This window comes from Pseudopipra pipra, chromosome 5 (assembly GCF_036250125.1).
Source record: "Pseudopipra pipra isolate bDixPip1 chromosome 5, bDixPip1.hap1, whole genome shotgun sequence".
NCBI classification, from domain to species: Eukaryota; Metazoa; Chordata; class Aves; order Passeriformes; family Pipridae; genus Pseudopipra; species Pseudopipra pipra.
Window position 1 is genome coordinate 50,936,834 of NC_087553.1, and position 25,993 is coordinate 50,962,826.

General features: G+C 38.1%; 1 protein-coding gene across 3 annotated transcripts in view; it reads right to left on the reverse strand.

The window, feature by feature from the left end:
- Positions 1–4,737: 4,737 nt before the first annotated feature.
- The window catches only part of ASZ1 (ankyrin repeat, SAM and basic leucine zipper domain containing 1), a 37,537-nt gene continuing 16,281 nt past the window's right edge, over positions 4,738–25,993 (reverse strand). For 2 of the 3 annotated variants that reach the window (XM_064656050.1, XM_064656049.1), the window contains exons 5-13: positions 23,796–23,907; positions 23,417–23,551; positions 20,949–21,061; positions 18,137–18,212; positions 17,752–17,808; positions 12,989–13,101; positions 8,527–8,632; positions 7,992–8,105; positions 5,946–6,177 (exon numbers count right to left, since the gene is read on the reverse strand). In XM_064656050.1, the coding sequence (XP_064512120.1) occupies positions 6,031–6,177; positions 7,992–8,105; positions 8,527–8,632; positions 12,989–13,101; positions 17,752–17,808; positions 18,137–18,212; positions 20,949–21,061; positions 23,417–23,551; positions 23,796–23,907 (973 nt within the window). In that variant the 3' untranslated portion in view covers positions 5,946–6,030. Of the gene's footprint in view, positions 4,931–5,945; positions 6,178–7,991; positions 8,106–8,526; positions 8,633–12,988; positions 13,102–17,751; positions 17,809–18,136; positions 18,213–20,948; positions 21,062–23,416; positions 23,552–23,795; positions 23,908–25,993 lie in introns of those variants that run through there. The other variant, XM_064656051.1, reaches the window with a different exon arrangement.

Genomic DNA, 25,993 nt, shown 5'->3' on the forward strand with positions numbered 1-25,993 from the left:
GACAACGAACTATCATTACCAAGCTGGAGATGCTCCAGTTCTGAGACAGCCCTCGTTGGCTGAAACAAAGACAAACGCCGAAGGTTGCTAAGAGAGCTGGGGACTACACAGCTCTAGTTCCTAAAAGATGCGTTATCAACTCCAAGTGAAAATCCCAGAAAAGCAAGCTAGGAAGCATCCTTTGAGAGCTGTTCTTCAGGCAGCATATTACAGCCATGGCTGGGTGCAGAGGAGACATCAGTCTGCTCTGTTCCTTGGTACAACTTCTCGAGATCAGACACAGAACTAGATGCAAGCACATTCCCTTTCAGAAAGAAAAAGGTAGAATTATATCAACTTTCGAGGTGGTAACATTCACCCACTTATCAATTTAAAGAAATACCCCAAAACCCAAACAACTCCCAGAAATCAATACCCAACACCCACCTACACACAATGTCAAGAGCTGCAGACTTCGAAGTAAGAGCAATTGAAGCTTGGAGCACAATAATGCTTCTCCAGCAGTAGTACTTGCCCAGAGGCAACCACAGCTCCTACTAAGTCCTAAAAGCAACAGATGGGCACTCAGTATCTATTTGATAAAGTATTACCAGTGTATAAACACATTCCAATTTTTAGCTGCTGGCCAACTTATTTCTTAAGTTTACGATATACCTTGGATCAATTACCAGGGCACAGAAACGCCAGTGAGAGGACAGCAAATTCCAGCAGTATTTTAGATCCCTGCAAGCAGAGGCTACAGTCCTCACTGCTACCAGCCTTCTCAGGCTTGCAGTAAAAAGGTGACCTATCGGAATTTCTGAGATACCCTTCTGCACTAACTGGAGCTCCTTTACCTGTAACAACTGCACCAGCAACTCATCAATGATGTCCTTTTCTTCTCCATAACCCATCTACCACATCTGCATTCCAGCTTTTTTGCTGTTCAGATTCCTTCTCCAAGCTCTATTCTGTGCTGGTCCTACACAAATTCACCTTGGATCCATTATTTTTATCAACCACTCTTTCATTATACACAGCAGAACAGGCAAGGTTGGAAGGAGGACTGGGGAACCATATTTGGTTTTCATGGCCAGATTTAGGTAGTAGGGACATTACAGGGGTGGTTTCTGTGAGAAAATGACAGAAGCTTCCCATAGGTCTGACAGAGCCAATGCCAGCCGGCTCTAAGACAGACCTGCCACTGGCCAAGGCCAAGGCTATCAGTGATGGTGGCAACACCTCTGGGATAATTATTTAGTAACGGGGAAAAAACCTCTATGTAACAGCAATTGCAGCCAAACAGAGAGTTAGACTGTGTGAGAGGAATAGCTGTGCAGACACCCAGGTCAGTGAAAAACAAGGGGGAGGAGGTGGTCCAGCTGTCGGAGCAGAGATTCCCTTGCAGACCGTGGTGCAGACGATGGTGAGGCAGCTGTGCCCCCGCAGCCCACAAAGGTCCGTGGTGGAGCAGAGATACACCTGCAGCCCATGGAGGACCCCACACCAGGGCAGGTGGATACTTGAAGAATGTTGTGACCCAATGAGAAGGCCACACTGGAGCAGGCTCATGGCAGGACTTGTGACCCTGTGGAAGACCCACACTGAAACAGTCTGTTCCTGAAGGATTGCGCCCCATGTGAGGGAACCAGGCTGGAGCAGCTTGTGAAGAACTGCAGCCTGTGAGAAGGGCTCATGTTGAAGAAGTTCGTGGAAGACTGTCTCATGTGAGGGTTTGCTGGTTCCTGACACAGCCCTGGAGAGGCTGCCGGCCTCCCTTGCTGCAAGCACAGACTGGATCTAGAAAGCTGTGCCTTCAACAAGTATTATGTGCACACAGTTTCTCATCCAGTTAAGAAATCATGCCATACAGGTGCAACACAGGTGACAGCAGAGTAGCCAGAACACTGAAAGCCCAATTCTCTGCATACCTTATGAAATCAAGCTGAGATTTTTCAATACAATAGTGAAAATAATGTAGCTAAACCTGTATTTCTACATTCGAATAAAGACTGTTTTCAGGAAAGCTGAAGGCATGGAAGGCTCGTCTGAGAAAAATTAGTAAGAAAAAACCCTACTAAACTCTTAAGTAGAACACATCTTCCCATATATATCACTGCCAGTAGCACAGCTTAAAAGAACTGAAAATCCTTACCCAGAGGGATCCCTGGTAAGTCCCACTTCCAGGGACTACGGCTCTATATTATATGAAACCACCATTTGAATCAGGATAAAAATTTGAAGTAATTTAACTGCTATTAAATCTGTTAAGGATACACATCACATTATTAATTTATGTCAGTAATACCCCTTTTCATATCTCACTGCTTATCAATTCAGAGCCCCATTACCTGGAAATTCCTGTTTCTAGAATAGGGAAATATAAGTTTTCATATATACACTTCCATCATGCCTCCAGAAAAAAGAAATGACAGTACATGCCTTTAAAGGCAGAAGCCTGCAGTTATGATACCTGTTGGACTTCATGGCTTCTTATTGGTACATAAAGATCCAAAGCAACATTTGTAGTACTTTACTATTAACACAGCAGATTTATTTGGGAAAGACAACCTGTAGCTTTTGCAGAACTGCTGGAACAGAGAAGGCAAATGTAAGCAAACACCTATTCACACTTATGAGCAAGTGACAGCTTTGGGGAACACCTGAAGTGGTTCAAAGATGACAAGACGAAAAATAATAAACTGCACATTTTTAGTCTTGTCCTCAACAAAGCACCTGGATGAAATAAAAGAAGAAAAACCAAACACGTGCTTAAGTAAATGGAGAATGTGGTTAAAAAAAAAAAAATCACTCTTTCTCAATTTAAGAATTACACATACCCCAAACTACTCTTTATTACTTGCAATTGGCAGCCAACAGGAATAACTGGGCAATGCCTTTTGACAGGCTATGTACTCCACAAGTCAAATTTAAAGAACGGGGCAAATCCCAAAGCATAGGAAGAGAGACACAACACACACAAATCACAGAATGTCTTGGACAGGAAAATTAGAAAAAAAAAATTCTTTAGGTTCTTTCATATCTTCACAGGATGACCCAAGGCCCTCATTTTACATAACAGTTTAAAGATTCAGAAAAGACCATTGTATAAATAGTCATCCATATCAAGACAAGTTAGGTATCCAATGGCATTGCAAGTAGGAACCTCGCTGCATCTTCATCCTAGGTATCCACAGGATTTGGCCCCAGGTCCAATTCACTCAATCCTCCACACCTCAATTTGCACTACTGTAAGAGGAGAACAATACCAGCAGGGCTGCGCATCTTACTTGCTTAATATATGCAAAGCTCTTTAGCATTCTCCTCCAATCCCCTCATAGATGTGCAAATCATTGTATTCTTACTGTTCTGGGATAATGACTTCAATTTGATGACTTACAGAAGGAGGTGTCTCAGCAGGGGCATTTTCATCTGAAGGCTCCCTCAGTGCTGGTGGGGGTGAGAATTTTAACAGTGTAGCTCAGGGGCCAGATGTTGAAGGAATCTTTTTCTTTGCTCCCTGCCCTATCTCCACCATATTGCGATACCTTGTCAGAGAATTTGAAAGAGGCACTGCAACAACATGAAAGTGAATAAAGGATCTTGAAACTCATTGTTTTAAGCCCGAGTTTGGAATCCAAGGAAATAAATACAATTTTAATCTTTTTTTATTATATGCTAGGTCAAAATAATCTTTGCTCATTTAGCTCTTAGCATGTCCTCTTCATGCAACGCAGTTCCTGATCGACCAATTAACAAATACAACTTAAAGTGGTTACTCCAAGACCCTACTTCTTGTGAGTGGTTTATGAGGTTTTGAACACTATTCTTGAACGGTGCACGATGCCAGGAATGCTGCTGGCACAAAGCCTATGTTTAACCCAAATGATGTTCACATGTGTGTTTGTGATCATGGCTATAAGCATCTGAAACAGGTGATCCGTAAGATAATTTAAAAGGACCATCTTCTTCCAAATGTGTTTTGGAGGTCTTCTCCTAGAGTTCAGACCTTTGACTCATTTCTGCAAAGAATATTTTATTGTAACTCTCAAATTAGAAAAAAATTATCAGCAGCAACTATCATGCTGCTGATCAATATTTTTTCCCACATAATTATTTTACACCAAAGGCATAATAATTTAGTTAAACACTGAGCAGATTTTCTGTTCAATGGCAAGACCTCCAAGTTTAGCTTAAAAACCCTCCATATGACCAGATCTTTACTTAAAATTCATGGAAAAAAATAGTTTAAATTTTTACTGTTTCAAATATCAAGATCTACCAGTGACAGGAAACACATCTCTTGAAATGGAAGCTTTGTTCAGTGTCCTTTGCACTGGTTTTGTTAATGCAAATTGTCACTGAAGTGGAGAAATAAGGGCTAAGTAGCAGAATCTCTTCAAGTGCAGTATCACAGAAATCTTACTAGTGGTTGAAATAATTCCACTTAACTAATAAAAAAGTACATGTTGGAAACAGTCTGAGCAACATGGCTCTCTACTCCCCCTCCACTATCCATCCCCCCAAAACCCCAACAACTTCATGCAACAGAAACACCCAAAAGACATTAGCTGTCAAAGTTCTAGTAACACCTGTGAGCCATCCCATCGCTGGGCAACTGCATTTGAACTGTATTTTGAGCTAATCAGAGAAAGAGTGGCGCATATATAAAAGGTTCTTCCTTTCGCAATACATATCTTATTAGTTTAGGATTAATTCTAAGGTATTATGAAGAAACAGAGGACTATTTTTCAAACATTTCCTTTTTTATACTTTATTTGTTCAGGCTGATAGTATGTTCACTTCCACTTCTGCTGGCAGATGGTGGTGAATACAGCTTATCCCCTCTAACCCAAAACGGGGAGCAGAACAGAAAAAAAATCCTAACTTATGTTCTTTTTTCCTCTAACCTCATCACTCTGTAGGATTTTCCTTGCATTGAAAGAGAAACCTGTGAGGAAAGGAGGTAAAACAACTGCAGTAACAAGGAAACATACTAACACCAATGCAGTAAAATAAAAAGCAGAAAACTGCAGTTACAGCAATTGGAATAGCACTCAAGTTTTTATCTTCTCCTTACTGGTCTCTGGAGAGAATACCAAAGACTAAGATTCCACACAACATTTCTGAAAACTCAGAGACCTAAAGTGTAACACACCCATCCAGGTTTATGTTTTTTTTAGACTCCTTTTGTTTCATTTTGATAGAAGAAAGTCCCTTCCAAAATATTTTGCATTTCTAAAGATGTTTGTTGAAGTCTGCAAAAACATAACTGATTTGAATTCACTTACACCAATTCCCCTTTTGCCAACATAGCTGTTTTGGTAGAGCAGATCAAAACCAGTTATTAATGCTTCACTCTGCGATTACAAACACCTTTTTAAGTGGACAAAATATTAAGAAAAAATTCGTAGTGAAAGACCAGACCAAGAAAAAACATGCTGCTATGCCTTCTAAGTTGCCTGCATTCTTACAGCAAAGCACTGTTATAATGCTTTTAATAGACGTAATGAAACTCTTAATAGAAGTGAGTATCCCTAAGGAAACAGATTTCAGGCATAATTTGAATATCATAGTTCAGTGGGAAATTACTTTTTAGGCAATGTGTAAAAAGATCTCCACAGTCCTCTTGATTGCGAAAAGAAAAAAAAAAGTATATCTCTCTGCAAGAGAAAAGATCTTTATCAATATAACATTGAATATGATACTTAAAATATTTTAAACCCTCCCAACCCCCAAAACACATCTGCATTATAATTTTAAATACAAACATGTGATATAATCAGAAGAATTTGCTTATGTTCATCTACGAACAGCTAAAAGTAAAAAAAATGAAACTAGTAATTAGTAAGCAATAATCACAACTTTAAGCCAAAAAACAAAAGCAGCTTTGACAGGATTTTAGACCTACATTGTATACAAAAAATTTTCAAAATAAATGCATAAGATACTCTTAAGTAACAGTCTTAATTTTTAATAACTTTATTTCTAGATCAAAGTACATACTTGATACTACTACAGATATGATGAGAAACAGCACTAAACTTAAATTCAGGTTTTCTTTACCACTAATTTAGTTATAAAGAAGAAAAAACCAAATCCAAGCAATGTTACCCCTCCCATCTTTACTAATCTTTTTTCCAAGGTGGCTGCTTTTTTTGGAAGTTTCACTTGGTTGGGTTCATTCTTCTGTTCATGCTGAGGCAGATGTTAAGTTCACATAAAAAGCACAACAAAAAAAGTGTTAGTGTGAAAGTTTATGAAGTATTTTATTAAGTGGGTTATAAAGTACCCAGTCCTAAGAATTCACATGCATCTAGGATTTGATGTTATTTCTTTCTGTCTCTGTCCTACTTCAGCTGAAATAGATGAGTGTGTAAACCTTTATCTTATCTAATACTCAACCATTCTGTAATATATATTAGAAAAACAAACTGTTCATTTACAAACTTAATTACTCAGGAATAAAACACGGCTAATAGATGCTAAAAAACCTAGTAACAAAACAACTGAACTCCAGTAGTCAAATATTTTAACCAGAACTTTTGCCATTTAATTACTAAAACAACTGTTTATTAAAAGAGCAAGTTAAATATGTAACACATTAGCCTTTGTTGAAATTAAAGGGACTATGGAAAGTACCTTACAAGTGCCTGCTCAAATACATGTTGAAGCTGAGTAGAGCCTTGTCATGAAGGGCAGCAAGGTTAGGTTCTGATTTCCTACCTTACTTCATAATGCTTAGAAGGTCATCTTATTTACTGTACTTTCAAAAATTATATGCTACAGACATGTACTGCTGACAAAGTCTTGTAATGACTAAGCTTAGGAAACAATACTGAAGACTTTAAGGGAGTTTATACAAACATTTTATATAAGTGGTTTAACTGTTTCACTTAAATTTGCACTTTTCATAATAAACATTTGGGTGCTCTACATTCTAAAGTGTCTCATCATAAATTAAGTAGCACAAAAATGTTTTGTATTAAAGCCTTCATAACTGAAATTCATAAAACATAATAGGATTTTAAAAAACAAAAATTGTATTTTTTAAGCAATTAGAAGGCTGTTTCACTGGATACAAAGACATTATGCTTCATCTTGATAGCTATAAAACCTTAGGCACAGATAAAAGCAATGTCAAGTGGCACCTAACTCAGATCTCTCCCAGCCCTTATAACTAGCCTGCACACACACAGGAGGCAAATATATACACAATTGATTATTGCACATGCAAAAAATGAAACAAATGGCTAATAAGTGTTTTGCCACAATCTCTCCCTCTTAATATATTTGGTGTTAAGTGATTTATTGGGAGAAGGCTGTTATATTACATTAAATTTACTTAAACTACAGGAAATTGCATTAGTAGCATTATACTCAAGGTCTGAGTTCCACATGGCTTCGTTCAGCAACAGATTCCTTTCTGACACTGATGCTCCATTTACTCTACCGCAGCGGCCGTTCCTTTTACTACCCTATTACTTAAAATGACCCCATCTGACAAGAGTGTGTCACTGTGTTGGTTTGAGAATGACTGATATGGTGCTAACATCTAGCCTTGACCTCTCCCACCCTCTTCTTTTGTCACTCCACAGACTTATCTGGGATGCCTCCCATTCAATCTATAAAACCTTAGTATCTTCCTTGTGAGTCAATAATTCCAAACAAAAGATTCCTTAATTAAAAAGAGTGTCACTATTCAGCACAGCGTTTATGCCACAATGGTTGCCCAAGAGTGCAGGGACACATTCCACTATTCTTTCCTGAGGGAGAAAGAAAAAGGTAGATCGTGCCTTCCTTTGGAGGCTCTCCACACTGCTGTGGAATATTCCAGATTATTTCTCATTCTGTCTGGGGAAAGGTGGATGCAGCCCAAGCTAAGGATAAAGAGCCTGTGGCAGACCAACGTATGAAACATTTCCCTGATGGTGTCAGGGAAATAATACAACCCTGAGGTTGTATTAGAAACCTGTACAAAGTATTTAACAGCCTTACTCACACACACTCACCTTCACTACCAGGTCCTTCAGTTTGGCAACTTCTTCTCCCAGGTTCTTAACACTGCAAACCAAATCTTTGCAGAGTTCAGTGTAAGTTTCAGTCGGTGCCCACTGCAGTACCATCTGTTAATAGTTACAGTTATTTGCCATAATTACATAATTTTAGATTATAGTTTAATATTCTTCAGTTAATGTATCATAAAAGATAGTGTCAGAAAAAGTTTATAACTGCATTAATGCTGGGTTTTAATTGTACGATTTATGCACAACATAATCTACTACTCTTTAGCAGCATTTCTTGAAAACTTTTGTCACATTAACTCTCCTATCAGCAGAAACATAAAGAAACAAATTTATCTCCTTTAATTGGGTGGCTTAACTCTTTGAAATAAATTATTTTTTAAAAGTGTCCTTTGCAGAAAGAGCACTGGAGAGCTCTATATAGCTATATAATAACCAAGACAGTTGATAAGTGTTCATAGGTTTCAATTTAAAAGATAGAATAACAGATTCTAAATCAATCTTCTCTTCTTTGGTTTAATACCTTGTGTGAATTTTTGAGAAAATGCTTATTCATGGTCTGCACAGGAACGATCAGCTTACTACACTCTTTATTCAGCTTCTGAAGAAACTTGTAGAATTCATCTTCACTACAAAAATAAAGCAAAATTTTGTTATTCGTCGAAATGCTGCACCTTTTGCAAGCCAAATATTACATATGCATTTCCAACACTGGCTAGTGAGTCAGAAATGCAGTTTCATCACATACAAAGAAACCCCAATGTCATTTTAACAGAGTAGTTAAAGACTACTTTTAATATCTTAGCAAGTTTTCTTTTTCCTTGTTTGTTCTGTTTCTCCCCTCTTCCCCCCTTTTTTTTGGAAGGACTACTTGGAATATTTAGCTAGTAAGACACATTAAAAGCTGAAAAAGTGTCACCCAAAAGCTTTTCAGAAACATTCTATTAACCTCCACTTCTAACTCTCATCAAGACTGTATTATCAATTGCAATATTTCACTACCTGCTGCGTAATTTTGTAACTCACTATGCATAATAACTGCAACACTCTATTTCCTGTGTGTGTGTGTGTGCACAAATCCAAGTCTTGCAACACCAAAAAGAGAGAACTTGTACTCAATTTTATGCTACATATCAGTATTTCTGACCTGCAGCTTACATTTTTGAGGCAGATATGGGAGGAAAAAAAACCTGCTTTCTACTTTTAGAGCTAAGACTGAAATGAATAGGTTTAGAGTCATTTAGTCTCCAGCACAGTGTAATAAGATAAGAATTCAATAATACTGGCTTGGCCCTTGGATCTCGAAACTTGTACCTCAAAGGCCTAAAATATCTAATGTTACCTATTTGGAAGAACATTTATACTTGGTGCTCAAATACAAACAGGAAGACAACTCTGATCAAACTAATTTTCAAAGAGTGGAGAAAAGGGATTAATTTCAACATTAGGATTCTAGAGGTTCCATGTGACACTGACTCAACATTACTGGAAGCATCAGAGAATTTTAGTTTTAAGTCATGGTGCTGGCCAGAAATTTTTTGCTATTGACCAGGAAGAGGTAAAGAGGGCAAGGAAGATCATCCAATTGTTTTTACAGAGTGACCTCTCAAGCCCTGAGAAACTCCTGAGAAGTGCCTGTATCTCCAGTAGAAAAGTTTCCATTAGCTCTGAGCCATTTGGGTGAATAACAGGTAGAGCCAAAACAAGAGATAATTATTTATACGTTCCTACTGCAGAACTTCCTCTTCTGTAGATCCATAGGATCTGAATAAACTAATTCAGATCCCAACACTCCTCTATTCCCTAGGGCAATCTGCTATTAAACCTAAATGCAACATGCTTACACACCATCTTACTTGCTTCTGAGGGTAAAAACGAAATTTGCCAAACCAGTAAACTAATTTGCCAAACCAGTAAACTAAGCTAAGTGTCAATGCAGTGCAAGTATCTAAACAGAGATGGAATTTAGCCCATAGTGTGTCATAGAAGTCTTTCCTTCAACTTTGGCACAGGATCATTAGTGAGTAAAGTTTCAACCACTGCTCAGGACGTCTGTGATTTGCAACAGTGCTGAACTGTTAAGACTTTAACATTTAAAACAGAAATATCTAGATGCATTAGTAGGTATGCTGGAGGTTTAAAACCAAGACTGCTCATGGTTTTCATGAAGATGGGGAAGTAAGAATGCCCATTAGTACATCTTTACAAAATAAGTTATTATTTGTTTCAGAACAATGTAACTGAACTGAGTATTTTGAGTAAAAACCCAAACGCTAAACATCTGGAGATAGTCTCAAAGTTTCTCTCACATTACTATAGTCAAGCCATAATTGCAAACATTTCCTTCTACCCAGAAAGATAACTTTTTAGCTGTCTGGGATCAGCTATGGCACCTTCTGTGTTTCATCATAAAGGAAATTATTTTTTGGAATTCTGGAAGGATTCTCAGCAAATATAAAGAGTGTCATGGGCTTCAATTTGGGAGGGGGAAAGAAAGAAATACATTTATTCTTTTCATACCACTTCACTTCTTAACAGTTTAACCCCCCCTCTGGCCCATTTTCATATAATTTTATACCCATTGCAGTGATTTGTTCTTATATTTAGAAGTGTTTTCAAAAAATTGTCACTTTTAAAAAGAATTAATGGCTGTCAAAACATCAGTGGCTAAACAGTACTAGACACTCTCTGAGTTTATAATCAATCAGTTCAACATTTTCTACTATGTTAGTTTTTCTATGACCTAATGACTGATTTTCCTTCTCACAGAATGACTTTGAACAAGTGGGAAGTAAAATCTTTATATAATAGCATGTAAACATAGCCTATGATTTTAGTCTCAAGGTCAGATTCCTAGAATACATGTCAAGCTATTTTCTAAAAAACTATGCAGTCCTTGCCATAATTGAAATGCTGTCATATTTTGTGTACTTCCATCTTCAATCAATCAATTATTTTCTGCTTTAGAGAACTTCCTATGATCTTAACCCACACTGTACTAGGAATTACATATGTCACTGGCATGTGAGACTGCACCAGATACCATTTGGGTATTTTATTGTATTTGGCCACACATGCAGTGAATGGATAATTTTTTGTATTTCTCCACTTGCTCCCTCTGTTCAAATTTTTAAGCTGCTCTGTTTGAATGTGTACATTGAACACTATTACGGAACAATCTAAAAAACCCACACATTTTAACTTAAAAATGGATAAAGCTTAAACTGAGCAAAGTCCCCTTAAAAGTCTCTATTTTAATAGGAATGGCTCAGATGTTGTTAAAGTTATTTATGGTGTATCGATATCATATTGGTTTATTTATTTAGTTAGTTAGTTAGTTCTTGCATGCTGAAACTTCAGTTCTTCAGTCTTACAGCACAAGCTTGCACCTGGATCCTCTTCTGAAAATACCCACTTGTTTTGATGGAGAATCACAGAATCATAGAATGGTTTGGGTTGGAAGGCATCTCGGAGATCATCTCGTTCCAATCCCTCTGCCATGGGCAGGGACACCTTGCTTGAAGCCCCACCTAATGTGTCCCTGCAACACACTACCAGGAATGGGGCATCCACAGCTTCTCTGGGCAACTTGTTCCAGTGTCTCACCAGCCTTATATCTAATCTAAACCTGCCCTCCATCAGTTTGAAGCCATTCCCCCTTGTCCTATCACTACATGCCCTTGTAAAAAGTCCTTCTCCACTGGTCTTGAAGGCCCCCTTTGTAGACCTCTCTAAGGTCTCCCTGGACCCTTGTCTTCTCCAGGCTGAACAATCCCAACTCTCTCACCTAATGCACAGTTGCAGTGTGATTCAGCTGCCTCCAAAACATGGTGACATGTACAGACTGAATTTGAACCCAAGTACATTCTTCGGTTCAATGAACAACATAACTAACAGAGTCTAGCCTCATAGCACCTAAATAATACAACAGTGCTCCCCAGTGTTTTGGAGAGGAAAGAATATCTAAGAGAGTAGCAGCACAACTGACAGGTCACTAGTCAAGAGGGAGATAAACACACCTTAAAGAGGAACTCAACCCTTACTGTCTAATCCTATTTTCAGTAGCTATTGTTCCATAGTTCGGCGAAGTAAGAAGAGGAAAGATATGAGCACAGAATCTAAACTAAAGTCGAGGTGTGTCTTCTGGAAAAAAATATATTTACACGTAAAGGGTAAGAGGTTTAAGAAATCCTAGTACTCCTTTTGTACTTACTATATCCTTCATTTTTCTTTTTGTGCTGGATGTGGAGTGCTCTAGAGAGCAGTCAGTGCTTAGAGAACTGATTAAGTTTAATAATGTTGCTGAGCAATGTACCTCTCAGCTCAGGCCTGGCTTCCATGGTACTGCACAAGACTATGCTAAAAGTATGACAGGTATTGTAGAGGTGATGCTTAAAGACTACAATGGCAAAAAATATCAAGTTGAAATGGAAATTTAAAGGAGTAACACTTCCCTAAAAAAAGTTTCCTTATAAATCTACTGATACATATAATCTATGATAAGGAAAAAAACCCAACAACTTCTGAAGTGCTTAATTTGTAAGATAAAAAAATGAGGTATTTTAGAAGCCAGTTAAAACTGCTTCCAGTGGAAGAGAAAAACAACAAGAAAGTCCTGAATCTATATGGAAATAACACGTATGATTTAAGATACACATGTACAACATTTAATTTATCAGTTCAAAATTAAAGCCCTATGCAGAAATTATATGCATCTTTCCTTCCCACACATCTTTTTATTGTACCTTACAATCAGAAAAATTTGATTGCAAGACTAACAGAGCCTGCCTTGTCTATGCTTCCAATGTTCTTTATAAAAAACACACCTACCACCAGCTCTCATAATCCACTAACCAGCAGATTCTTATGAATGCTATGCGTGGGATAAGGTGTGAGAGAATTTTACCTTTGAGCAGCAGAAAATAATGCAGTCATCTTAAATAGTTAATATTTCACTTCCATTTCCTCAGATATACAGTTAATACCTCAATTCCAGCTTCAGAATTTCAGAGAAGTCTTCAATTCTTTTTTCATCCACTTGCAGCTCGTTAATAGCACCTAGGAGTTTCTCTTGATCTCTGGGATTTGTAATGCCAATCTAAATTTAAAGAGTAGTTCCAAATACAATTTACTTTTAATACTTATTAGACATAACAGTACAGTATCATTTATTACATGAGCTTCTAATTATTAAGAGCCAAAAGAAGTTGTTTTTAAGTTATTACAACCAATTACAATGTATGTAAGTGCCAAAGAAAAAAAATAAAACCACAAAAAATACCTGATGCAGAACAGAATTACAAGAGCTGAGAAACTGCCAAATTGAAATTGCACAGGACACTCAGAAAATCTGATTAGGGTTTATTAAGAAAAAATAATAGCAGCTTGTATAAGTACCCCTGTGTTGTTAGGATGCTAGGCTTATCTATTTCAGAATCATCAGCGTCATCTCGGACAGCAAAATAACGAATCATCATAATGGTGATACAGCATTAACTCAGAAAGAGAAGAAACTATCAAATCAGCATCAGTTGGAGAATTTTACAGAAAGTGGTCTTTTTTAACTGAAGAAAATCACAATTTTCCTAAAAAAAAAATACACTAGTAACTAAAATTCTCCAAGTAATGCCTGATATAGAAAACACTGTCAGCTGTGCTATTCATCAAGTATCTCAGATTAAATTTTAAGTCATACTTAAATCCTAGGTTGAGAGTTTTCTTGCAGAACACTTAAGTAAATTAAAAAAATAGTCCTTTTGTTTAAAGGGAAATGCTTCTGTGGCACATTCAATACTTTTCCTTGCTCATCTGACAGGACTTCAGGTGCTAGTAGCCCTAAGATTCTCCTCCAGAAAAGTGAAAAACCTCATAATGCCAGCTCCAAGTATGACTTAGTTCCTAACTTTCCAGCTGAGTACCTGGATTCAGCAGGAGTAGACCACTCAGGAATGTGAGAATGCAAGGATCACAGAGTCTCCAATGCTAGGACATACAGGACTCTCACTGATGGTCTGAGGTCCTGAAGCTCCCTTCTGCAGCCTCAGAAATCTATAAGATGTTAGTATTCAGAGTATCACAGATTTCTGCAATTACTGCAGAAAGAATTTTGAATGAACAGCTGACAACACACATCAGATCAAAACTCTAAGAAAAAGATAGTGCCTGGAGAAATGCTTGCTTTATTCTGAGACTATCGTTTGTGACACCCAGTGTTCCTCATGACTACATAAAACTGTCCTCCGAGTTCTCCACCAATCACAGGTAACAAATAACTGTGGGCTCACAAGTGTGTCTTTAAACATTTTAAAAGCGTAAGTGAACAGACAGGTAAGCTCTTCGGTAAGGTAAAATCCCAACAAGATTTATTGGGACTTTAAGTACAGGTGTCAAGAACTTTTGAGTTTCCAGTAGGTTATCACGGGTACCTGAACAAAATGCAATGAAGTCTTTTTAGCAAATATCATTAGCAGCCTTAAGAGAGAAAGGTCTGGGTTTCCTAGAAATTATTTGCTTTACTTATGTCAAGCTGTAAGTTTGCTCAATTCATTAGCTCTCACATTGGCCTTGTGGAACCCTATCTGATATGAACCAGCATTTTCTTAATGCTTACAAAGCATTACAGGAGTTATCTTATCATGTATATGTAAGCTGATTTATAAAATGGTAGTTACTCTTGAATAGTAAACTTAAAGCAGGAACTCTTATGAAGATTGGGTGTGCTTTTGACTCCACCTTCTCATTCCTGAAACCAGCAAATCAGGATGCAGCTTTCTGATCAGCATATCAGGAAGATGTTGTACTTTGTTCTTCTGCAAATGGATCACTGACTGAGGGCCACCATATCTTGAAAATACAGTTCAGGAAGTAAAGAATGTGATAAATGTCACCACAGATAAAGCCTTCCACCACCACAGCAGTTCTGCATATCAAGGTAAAAGGTGTGGAATTTAAGAGACAGGAATTTGATAGATCAGTCCAGACTATTTCAGAAAGCAGACATATTTTACCTTTCTAGACCATCTCTGCAGAACATGAGGGTGACACAGAACCTGACTGTTCACACAATGATGAATGCATGGACAATCACAGTATGACAAGCCCTTGTTTACGGATAAGCAAGTTTTTAAGTCGGTTTTGGTTCAATGATGCTCTGCAGTCCAAATTACAAGAATATTATTGTGAAGTGGCCATATATTTAAGAACGTACAAGTGTTGTACAGGAACTTGCTTATATCTGTAAAACAGACTATGTGCACTCTTGATTTTAATTTTAGCTACATCAACTCAAAGAACATCTATTTTATTCTTTATTTAAATAGATAAAAAGCAACCACTGAAAATCCAAGCCCCAAACTCACATTCCAGCATGAACAACACAAGAGGTGAATAACAGATTGCCTCAAGACCTGAAAGATGATATACCACTCAGATAAAACCAGTGAAGCTATGCACGAACTCTCACATCCTTGCCACCTTGCCCAAGTGGCCTCTAATTTTAATAACCTGATGCATTTCTGTCAAATATTAAATGCTTTATTGCAGGGACAGGGAGCAGAGCAGTTACAGTCCTGGAACTGTGATATGGAAGCACATAGACCAGGTAATTATCTAATACATATAGTTAAATTTCTGGATTATATTTTGAATTTTGATGTGTCAACTTTTCATTATACATTTCATTTATTCTCAAATCCAGAACAGGGTGCTGACTTCTCTTATTCTAAATTAAATAAAATGTGAGAAAGAAACCTTTTTTCAGTCTTAAATCCACCTAGGCATAAAATCACTTCTGTTGCTATCTTACAAGAGATGCTTAAAAAAATAAATAAATTTGAGTGTCAGGAGTACTGCAGAATCAGACAAAACCCATCAAATGTTGAAGAGACACGTCCCAATATATTGAACAGATTTGTCTCAATATGGAACAGTTTATAAGTTTAAGGAATGCAAGGATTCCAGCTTGAAAGACTCATTGTTTAGGCTCTGTTGTAGAATACAGATAAAGATATTTACAGAGAAAACATCTTTCTGATACTGTTTGATGGAGGAAAGTGTATCGTGATAGTGACAGGATTTCTCCCCAGTTCTCTGGATACAAAGCAGCTTGGTTCAGAGGCATCCATCAGAGGTCATCATTAATCTTTGTAGTAATAAGATCCAGGCTATTTAAAATAGCTGGCTGTTAGCTGAAGGTCTGCCATCACAGTAAAGACTTTCAACTCTGGAGTTACAAGGGAAAAGATTAGATTCGTTCTATCAGCAGCGTGGGGAGAAACTGTTAGCAGAGCTCTAAAACTAGACTGCATCAAGAATTTAGGATAACTTCTGAAGTGCTACTAAGCCAGGAGCATTACATAATTTTTTAACTTCTCAATTGAAGACTCACTAATTAATTTATGTCCATGCACAAAGCATGACTTATTTTCCAGGAACTGTTTTCTGCTGTTGCAGAGTTAAGAGGCAATATCTACAGGAATTGTTTTATCTTCCTGTGCAGAAGCAGCTGATCCAGGTGGCTATTTCAGTTTGTTCAAAACTTTCAGCTTGTCTTTAAAATAGGGAGCCTCAAACATGTTAAAACATTGAAAGAGAAGCTATCATTTTGAGTGAAATTACACATCTTTGGAGAAGGAACTGTAAGACTTAGTCATTCACTAAACTCCACAATTCTATCCCCTTCCCCCAGTGGTCCCTGGACAAAAAAAAGCAATGACTACAACACCAAAGGAGATGATGAATATGAACATATGCTCAGTCAGATTTGCAGTTTAATGAACTCTTAAAAATCTCTTAATTGACAAAGTTCCCTATACATGCACCCTCTGAGAATACAGAGCTACTTGTGAGTTCTGTCAGAACAACTAAACTGTACTCAGTTACAAGACAAAACTTCAAACAAAACATCCTTGTTGATATCCACTCTGAAGGAATAAAACTCTGGTTCCACCTGCTAGAACATGTGCCTCCTTGGTACCAGGATAGGGAGAAAAAAAGCTGACACTAAGGACATGGCAGTACATCAGCAGCAGGGAGCAGTGTTGAAGCAGCTGTTTTAATGAGGCATCTCTGGTATCCCAGACCAGGTACAGAGTGCTCAGAAGAATTCTGAAGCCTGAAGTACTTACGGTGTTCCAAGGATACTCCTATAATCGGATTTTATTATAGCATCCTCCAGTAAGCACAGGAAGTCTTTCGTTTCCCACATGAAAAAATCCAGTAAAGACTAAGGAAAAGCAACCACCCTATCTCCACTGAAAACTGAAGTTTTGTAATATACATCACTTAGTCCTGGATAACAGTAAAAGACCTTCCCAGCTGCAGTAAACTGAAAGAAACAAAATCTCTTTTTTTTGGTAAGGTTTTACAAACCTGATTGGGATATGAGATTCTACATATTCTCCAACAAAAATTACCACCTCACAAAGGAGGACCACATTTAAAGTAGTAGTTCAGGATTATGTACTGCTAATCCAAGCACTGATTTCCTTTCAGGGAAATCATACTTAAATACTAAAAATGGTAACAACTAAACTTTAAACCAGAACTATTTCCTGCTTAACCCTGATCATTCACTGATCTGTTAGATTACACACTTCATAGAAAGTCTGTCTATGTTCACATTAAAATTCAAGAAGTTGCAGAAGATGATGAAAGAATTCTTACAAGGTTAGACATTTATAAAGAGAAGGCATTAAAACATTATAAAAGAGGAAAAAAAGTAAATGAAGTTTTAAAGTAGTAAACTGACCTGTATTAAGTCATCTTTTTGCATGATCAGAAGTTCTCTTAAAGTTATATCTTGTTCCTGTATAAAACAAAGGGGTTTCTACCATCAAAAAGAATTTAGGAAGATATCACTTTTCACTTGATTGTTTTTCCTTGTTTTACTTCAGTTTTCAAGAACAAAAGGAATGAAAGAGTTGTTTAGTTTAGAAGCATCACATGTGATGAATGCACATAATCAAGAAATTCAATTTAGTCCGTTGTACTTTAACTTACCATTTTTATATATAAACTTCTGTTTAATAAATTTACTTGAATTAATATACTAATAGTGATATAACTTTTTATTATGCAGTAGTTGCATTTGGCTTTCACGGATTACTTGACAGATAGCAGACACACAAGATTACCTTCAATAGTCCTCTAATGTGTTCTAGACCAAGACCATGTAAAAACACTTCCATGTCATCAAAGAGTGAATAGGAACTGTAAAGATAATAAATGAGACTGGAGTTAAAAACAGTGGAAATTAAAAAAAAAAAAGACATCCAGAACAAAATGCTATAGAAAAGCTCTTCAGACAAAGCACTGGGGAGCAACCTAAAGCTGCACACATCTGCTGATGACAGAAGCATCTCATAAACATCATGGGATGCAATTTATTTTATCAAAATTCTATAAATGTCTTTTCTGTCTAATAAGTTGAATGGAGCCTGAAGGGGATGATTTTCATAAATAAAGGTCATTTTAAGTCACAAAACACTCCAACTGAACCTTGAAGTTGGTCACAAAACCCTGAAAAATGTGGAAGTAGGGTTAAGGAAGGTAACTATGTATTCTTATCAGATAACATTCATATAAACTGGATTCAGTCTACAACTCTTACTCTTCTGGTTCCAGTTAAGCCAAAAAAGGTCATCAAGAAAACACGAATGTCTGTAACTAAAGATAGTGGAAATTAGTCCATCAAGAAACTTGTTGTCAGAAGACTACTGTTCAGACTGAGGAGGTAGTAAACTCTGAAATGTAGGTTCAGAGTTTAACATTTCTAAACAAAGACAGAGTACCAATTTTGATTCCTTGCTCTACTAAGAGATTTAAAAGCATACGGGGGGAAATAACTCAACTGCTTTCAACATTCAGATGAACTGTAGTGAAGAGAATCAAACCAAAGAACAAATACAAAATCCAGAAAGGACTACTGCTATTGCTACAGTGAATCCTATGCCAAAATCCTGAGTTATGAGTTGCTCTGTCTTACTGTAGGCCCTGAAATGAAGGTCTGCCTCCTCTTCACCTCAAAAATTGAAAGAGCATCTTGAGGGGATCAGGCTCAGAGAGCATGGGTTTAGGAAAGGTGGGTCCTGCTAGACCAACCTGATCTCCTTTTATGACTAACCATTTCAGGATGAGGGAAAGGCTGTGGATGTTATCTACTTGGACTTCAGTAAAGCCTCCAATACCGTCTCCCACATCATTCTCCTGGAGAAACTGGCTGCTCACGGCTTGGCCAGGTGCCCTCTTTGCTGCATTAAAAACTGGCTGGATGGCTGGGCCCAGAGCGGTGGTGAATAGAGTTACATCCAGCTGGTGGCTGGTCACTGGTGCTGTTCCCTAGGCCTCAGTATTAGGGCCAGTCCTCTTTAACTTCTTTACTGATGATCTGGACAACGGGATGAAGGGCACCCTCAGTAAGTTCACAAACGACACTAAGTTGGGTGGGAGTGTTGATCTGCTGGAGAGCAGGAGGCATCTGGACAAGCTGGATCAATGGGCTGAGGCCAATTGTAGAAGTTCTGGGTCCTGCCCTTTGGTCACAACACCCCCATGCAGCACTACAGGCTGAGAGAAGAGCGTTTGCAAAGAGTCCCAGCAGAAAAGGACTTCAGGGTGCTGGTCAAGAGACGGCTAAACACGAGGCAGGAGTGTGACTGGGTGGCTAAGAAGGTCAATGGCATCCTGGCATATACTAGTGTGGCCAGCAGGACTAGGGAAGTGATTGTTCCTCTGATCTTGGCACTGATGAGGCCACACTTCAAGTGTTGTGTCCAGTTCTGGGTCCCTCACTGCTAGAAAGATATTGAGGTGCTGGAGCATGTCCAGAGAAGGGCAACAAAGCTGGTGAAGGGTCTAGAGAGCAAGTCATGCAAGGAGCAGCTGAGGGAGCTGGAGTTGTTTTGTCTGGAGAAAAGGAGGCCCAGGGGAGATCTTACTGCTCTCTACAACTACTTGACAGGAGGCTGTGGCCAGGTGGGGGTTGGCCTCTTCTACCAGGGAACTAGAGACAGGACAAGAGGAAATCTGAACAAGAGAGGTTCAGATTGGACATCAGGAAGAACTTCTTTGCTGAAGGGGTAGTCAGGCATTTGAAGAGGCTGCCCAGGGATGTGGTAGAGTCACCATCCCTGGAAGTGTTCAAGAAATGACTGGCTGTGGCACTTGGTGCTATGGTTTAGTTGACATGGTGGTGTTTGATCAAGAGTTGGGACTTGATGGAGTTCTTTTCCAACATTAATGATTCTATGATTCTAACAACAGAACCCAGTCAGGCTTTGTCTGAACTGAGGTACTGTCTGATGTGAACTGCTACCCTGCAAACTGCCATGAACCCATCAGCCTAACGATACAAAACTACGCCATTCCGAATTCAGCACGACCTGGCCGAGCAGGGGCAATCTGACACATCAGAACAGACTATGGGCTCCAGAAGCTGTCTTTCTAAGACCATGCAACTCAAGATGAAGGCAGCAAGTAGATGGTTTGTTGAGGACTTCTTAGCCAACATGTTCTGGAATAAAATTTTATCAGAGATCTCTGAAGTTGCTGAAGCAGGGGCTGATTTCAGGCATAGGACACCTTCAAGCTTCAGTCACCAGCATGCTCTGCCAAAACTTCTAGAGCTTAACTGGTGTTCATACATAACTTTGACTCATATGCAGAAAAAAAAGAAAAGGGTATAGCTCTTCCTGGTGACGTGAAGCTGAAAAGCGGCATTCAGTGAAAGCATCGAAATTTTAACATCAAATGAAGACAAGCACAGAACAAGACCATGCTCTTTGTTTATAATTCTTGAAAAATTAATAGTACGTTAATATACTTACTATGGGCTCATGGCAGTGCTCATAACATACATATATATAGGAACAACTTAATCATTGATATGAACAAATACAATCTCTTAGGAATGTTTATATGCTAACATTACACTATAACTGTATTTACCCAACTCTGTGGTCAGGGACAGCTGTCAGAAATTTGCAGATAGCCTCTTGCTCAACTGTTTTATGGCATCTCCCTTGCAAGTGATTTGCAGCCAAAGAGAGCAAACTAAAAATCTGGAAGAGCCGAAATGAATTAATTGTTATTCAAACTCAAAATGCATAAAAAAATATATGGGAATAAGACTACAAAGAGTTCTATAACCAATTACTACCTACAGGGAACATGAAACATCTGCCACTTATTCTCTAAAACATACATCTATAATGAGAAGTTAAGACTACACCCACAGAGCATTTCCAAATTAATCAAACTCCAGCACATCAATGAACTGACACAGAGCAAAATGGTGAATGTAACGTCATCTAAAAATGTCAGCATCCATCACTACAGAAGCAGCCAAACACCAACATACTAATTTTTGTGGTTTGTAGACAAGAGTTCTATATACTAAAGGCAATAAGTTGTCTTAAGGGCACAGGGCATACAACTATTTTCATGTCTCCATTTCCAGTGCACATTTCCACCTAACATTGATCAATTTACACCTGACAATCTAAGTTAACTATATCTGACAGACAGGGATTCTTTCAACTGATTAAAGAAGCAGCCTTCTGCTAGACATCACTAAGCATCAGTGATGGATTCCAGAAACTGAACTGCCCCTGTGTTTTAAGATAGTCACTAGAAAAACAAGCAAAAACAAGTAGAAAAATAGCAAAACAAGTAGAAATTCAATAAACCTAAAGGTATGGTGAAACCCATTGCCTGAACTTCAGGTGACTAGCCAGTTTCATATACATATACACATATGTGCAGTGGGTTGATCTCGGCTGATAAGTCCCTACTCAGTTCAGCAGTAGGGGAGAGAATCACAAGGGTAAGAGTAAGAAAACTTTTCTTGGGCTGAGATAAATACAGTCTGAAAAGTAAAGAGAGAAAACCCCCAAAACTTAAGTGATGCAAAGCCAGTGACCACCTCCCACCAGCAGAGAAATGCCCAGTCAGTGTCCAATTTTATCACTGAGCATGTAATAGGGCATGGAGTATCCCTTGTGTCAGCTGGAGTTAGCAGCTCAAGGCTATGCCCACTCCCAACCTCTTGTTCACTTGCAGCCTACTTGCTGAAGATGGGGAGCAGTCTGAGAAACAGAGAAAGCCTTGATGCTGCACAAGCATCACTCAGCAATAGCTAAGACACTAGTGTGTTACAAATGGTGGTTTGGTCACAGTCCTAAACCACAGCACCATATAGGCTGTTTGGAAGAAAAATAACTCCATCCCAGTCAAATTCAGAATAACAGAAATGAAAAATACTTCCCCTCCCAGAAACAGTTTCTGCAGACAGTCTGTATGACAGGCCTTTCAGTTGTCAATGGCCTGAAGAGCAGATCCTGAAGCTGGAAGAAGCTCATGACCACTAAATATCTCAATACCATCTGCAAGACTTTGCACCAACTGTTGAAAGTCAGCACTTCAGGTCAAGAGGCAAGACCCACCTCTCAAGTGTGAGAAGCCTGTATTCCCTCCATGTCACAGAAAGTCATGTTATAAGATTATATGGTTGTAACCTGCTGAACAAGTCGTTTATCAAAGGCAGAAAGCTTTTGTAACCTCTTTCAGTAACCTGAGCTAACAGATCACTGAGCCTCAGACACAGATCTTGCTAGTTTCCACTGACAGCTTTGTGCATTGCTATCATTTTTGCTCCTGCCTAGCCTTGGAGTCTGGCAGAAAAAAAAAAGGTAAGAAAAAGAAGCTGTAAAGTGAATTACAATTTGTAAGAGTAAATTATACATTTTTGAAGAGCCACTGTGAAAAGCCACATCATTCATAAGAGCAACTCAAGGCAAAACACACAGAAATATGGTCTCACTGATCCACCATGCATCATCTGGTAACAGCAGAAACAGATTTATTTTAGGAGAAAAGTCAGTAGCTCTCTACACTGCTCTCCCCATGATCCAATGACCAAATTACATTATTTTACACTTTCCTCCCTCCCAAGAACAGATTTTGAAAATAGCCAGTACCAACTCCCCTTCTTTTTAGCTTTAGCCTTTTCACTTCCAAATTCAATCAGAAACTATACTCTGCAAATTAGTTTGATATCTGCATTCTCTCACATATTTTGGCAGACAGATAAAACACAACACATTTTTATACTTCTCTTATCAACATTACTAAAATGAATAATCCCTTGTTTTGTATTCTATATCTAAAGTCAAGGATTCTGAAAGAATAAAGAAAAAAGAAAAAGTGTTTCCAAAACACTACTCTATAGCTTTTACAGCACTGTGAAAAGCTTTGATATAACAGAAAGTTGTCTATACAGATGTAACAGCACGAGTATTCAACTAGCTGCTATAATGTAATTATTAAAGTAACGCTTCTATAGAAAATTATATAATTAACAGATTCTTGAGTCAAAACACAAAATTTACATTTCTAAAAAAAATGAAATTAAATACCTCTGTATGTTTATTGATTTTTGCTAGCTCTGCTGCTGTTTTTTCATCCTTAGTCTGTAGATTTTTGTCAGCTCCTAGTTCAAGCAACTTCAAAATTACACTTCTATGTCCATGCTGCGCTGCCCACATTAATGCCTGCAAAGAGCAACTTTGTTTCACCAAATTTACATATGGAGTAAAAAACGACAAAGGTTCAATCAATAAAGCATGGCCCAATCTGGAGACAAAGACAATTAATGCAAAAGAATCTCAAAGTGGTGTTAAAACAGAAAATTCCAATGAGTATTTCTGAGAAAGTTGTACCTAGAAACAAGTTAGCAGGTTCTTGCTTTTTAAAATTTTTATCATTAATTACAACACACAAAAGTAAATCACTTACTGAATATCCATTTTCATCTTGGGCATTTATGTGTGATCCACAAGCAACAAGCAGAGCAACAACCCGAGCATAGCCTTTTCTAGCTGCATACATCAGGGCAGTCATTTTTTTCCTGAAAGAAAAGAGGCCAGCTGAAAAAAAAAGTATTTCAAGATATCAAAATGACACTGTATTATCAAGTAGAGCACCTCAGTTCTATAAAGATTCTCTGTTCTGCAGAAGAACTACACAGAGGATGAAAGACCAAGACACCACATTCATGCTTCAGCACAGGAGTCAACAGAACATACAGAGTCGGCAACTCATTTATGACGAACTAACAAGATTTAAATATTTTAAGAGGTTGCATTTATTTTCTGAATAAAACGAAGTTAAGAGGTCAATTGCCTCTCAACTTGTCAAGAAGGAAACTCAACATGTCTCTCCTAGGAGTTTAGAATATAGACATACAGTACTTCTGGGAGAAACAAGTAAAAAATCCTGTATCAATGTTTTATCACCTGCAAATTCCATTAGCACATTAACACACAAATAACCTTAACATGTCCCAGCTATGAAACACTGTAGCTTGGTGACTAAAACCATTTCTGTTCTGGTTCTGAACTACACAAAACCACTTTTTAAAAACCATCCTTCTTGCTGCTACCACAGACCCAGAAGCAGCAGGCCTCTCATTTAGCACATAGGTCAGCTTAATGACAAGAGAATGAGCATAATTGCAGATCACAGTTTTCACCCTATGAAAAGCAGAGAAAAATCAGCAAATCATCTTTTTCCCCTTCAATTAACAAAACAGTGGCATACTTCCATTTCTCATTTTTAAAACACGTAGCCTAAGTGATGGGTTCTACATACAGTCTAATTTCAATCCTAAATTTGGAAAAAATACGCAGTTTCATGGAGGGCAAGTTGTAAATCACAACTGAATATTTAAGAGGAAGAATATTAAAAAAAACCAACTATGTTTATAAATCCAAAACCCTCTCTGGTAAAATCAGTGTAAGCGACAGAATCACAGGTCATACAGGTGCAGAGGTGCAGTGCAATAGCACAGGCTACACACATATTGTCAACATCCAGGACCCCCCACCCTGAGTACACCCAAGAGGAGTCTTCAGACAATTACATACAAAGACCACACTGAAGATTGTAACTTTTCAAGTACTAAAACTAAATGCAATCAAAATATTTCTGTCCTTGATCTCATTTTTGTTTTCTGTTCCCAGAAGTTGCACCAGAGAAGGTTCGGTTTAGATACTAGGGAAATTTTTTTTCACTGGAAGACTGGTTAGGCATTGTCTTATGCAAACACAGTTTGTGCACATTTGAGACAGCCTTACAGTAGGGAAAAACGTCGATTACTCAGAGATAAGCAAAATGAAAGGTAACCAGACCTTCAAGACATACAGTTAACAAAACAGTGGAACTTTGTAATGAAGTAGAAAGATTTGCATCAGTCTAGACCTAATTCAATTTAGTTCATCAACCCTCCAAAAGCAGAAGTTTTGACTGAATATGAGGAGACATTTTTACCATGGGGTTCAGCCAATCAGTGGAACTGGCTGCTCAGAGAAGTTTTTTAGTCTCTATCGAGTTTCAAGACCAGATGGCAACCTAGCCCAGTGTCTTAGCAGAGGCAGCTTTAAGGAAGAAGCTGGACTAGAAACCTCCTGAAGTCCCTTCCAGCCTGAATCACCCTGTAATCCTATGAAGATTATTATAAAAATAGAGAAAGACTCTGTAATCTGCCTCTGCAACTTAATAACTAACTGATGAGATAGCTATATCTCACCGTCTCTATATGTCTCTTGAAATATCTATATCTAGACATCTTCAGATACCTGTGGATCATGGCCAGGCTTTGTGAACAAAAATTTGGGAAGGGCTCTACTCACATTTTCTACAAGCGCGCTGTGAATACCTATATTGTAAAGAATGAGAAGTTGATTACAACCTAACAATTTGGAGCAACAAACTTGTTTCTCTAATGCAGACACTCCCACACATTTCAGTGGTAGGTAGCCTTTGACAGACTTTCAATGTCATCACCTTCGAAGTATTTACATCTGACTAAAAAAACCAGTCCAATCATGCCTGATTTCATTTTAATTTCTCCTGCTCTCAACTTTTTTTTTTTTTTTTTTTGGAACTTGCACACTGCAGTTACTTCATAATTACCTTCTGCTTATTTCAAAAGG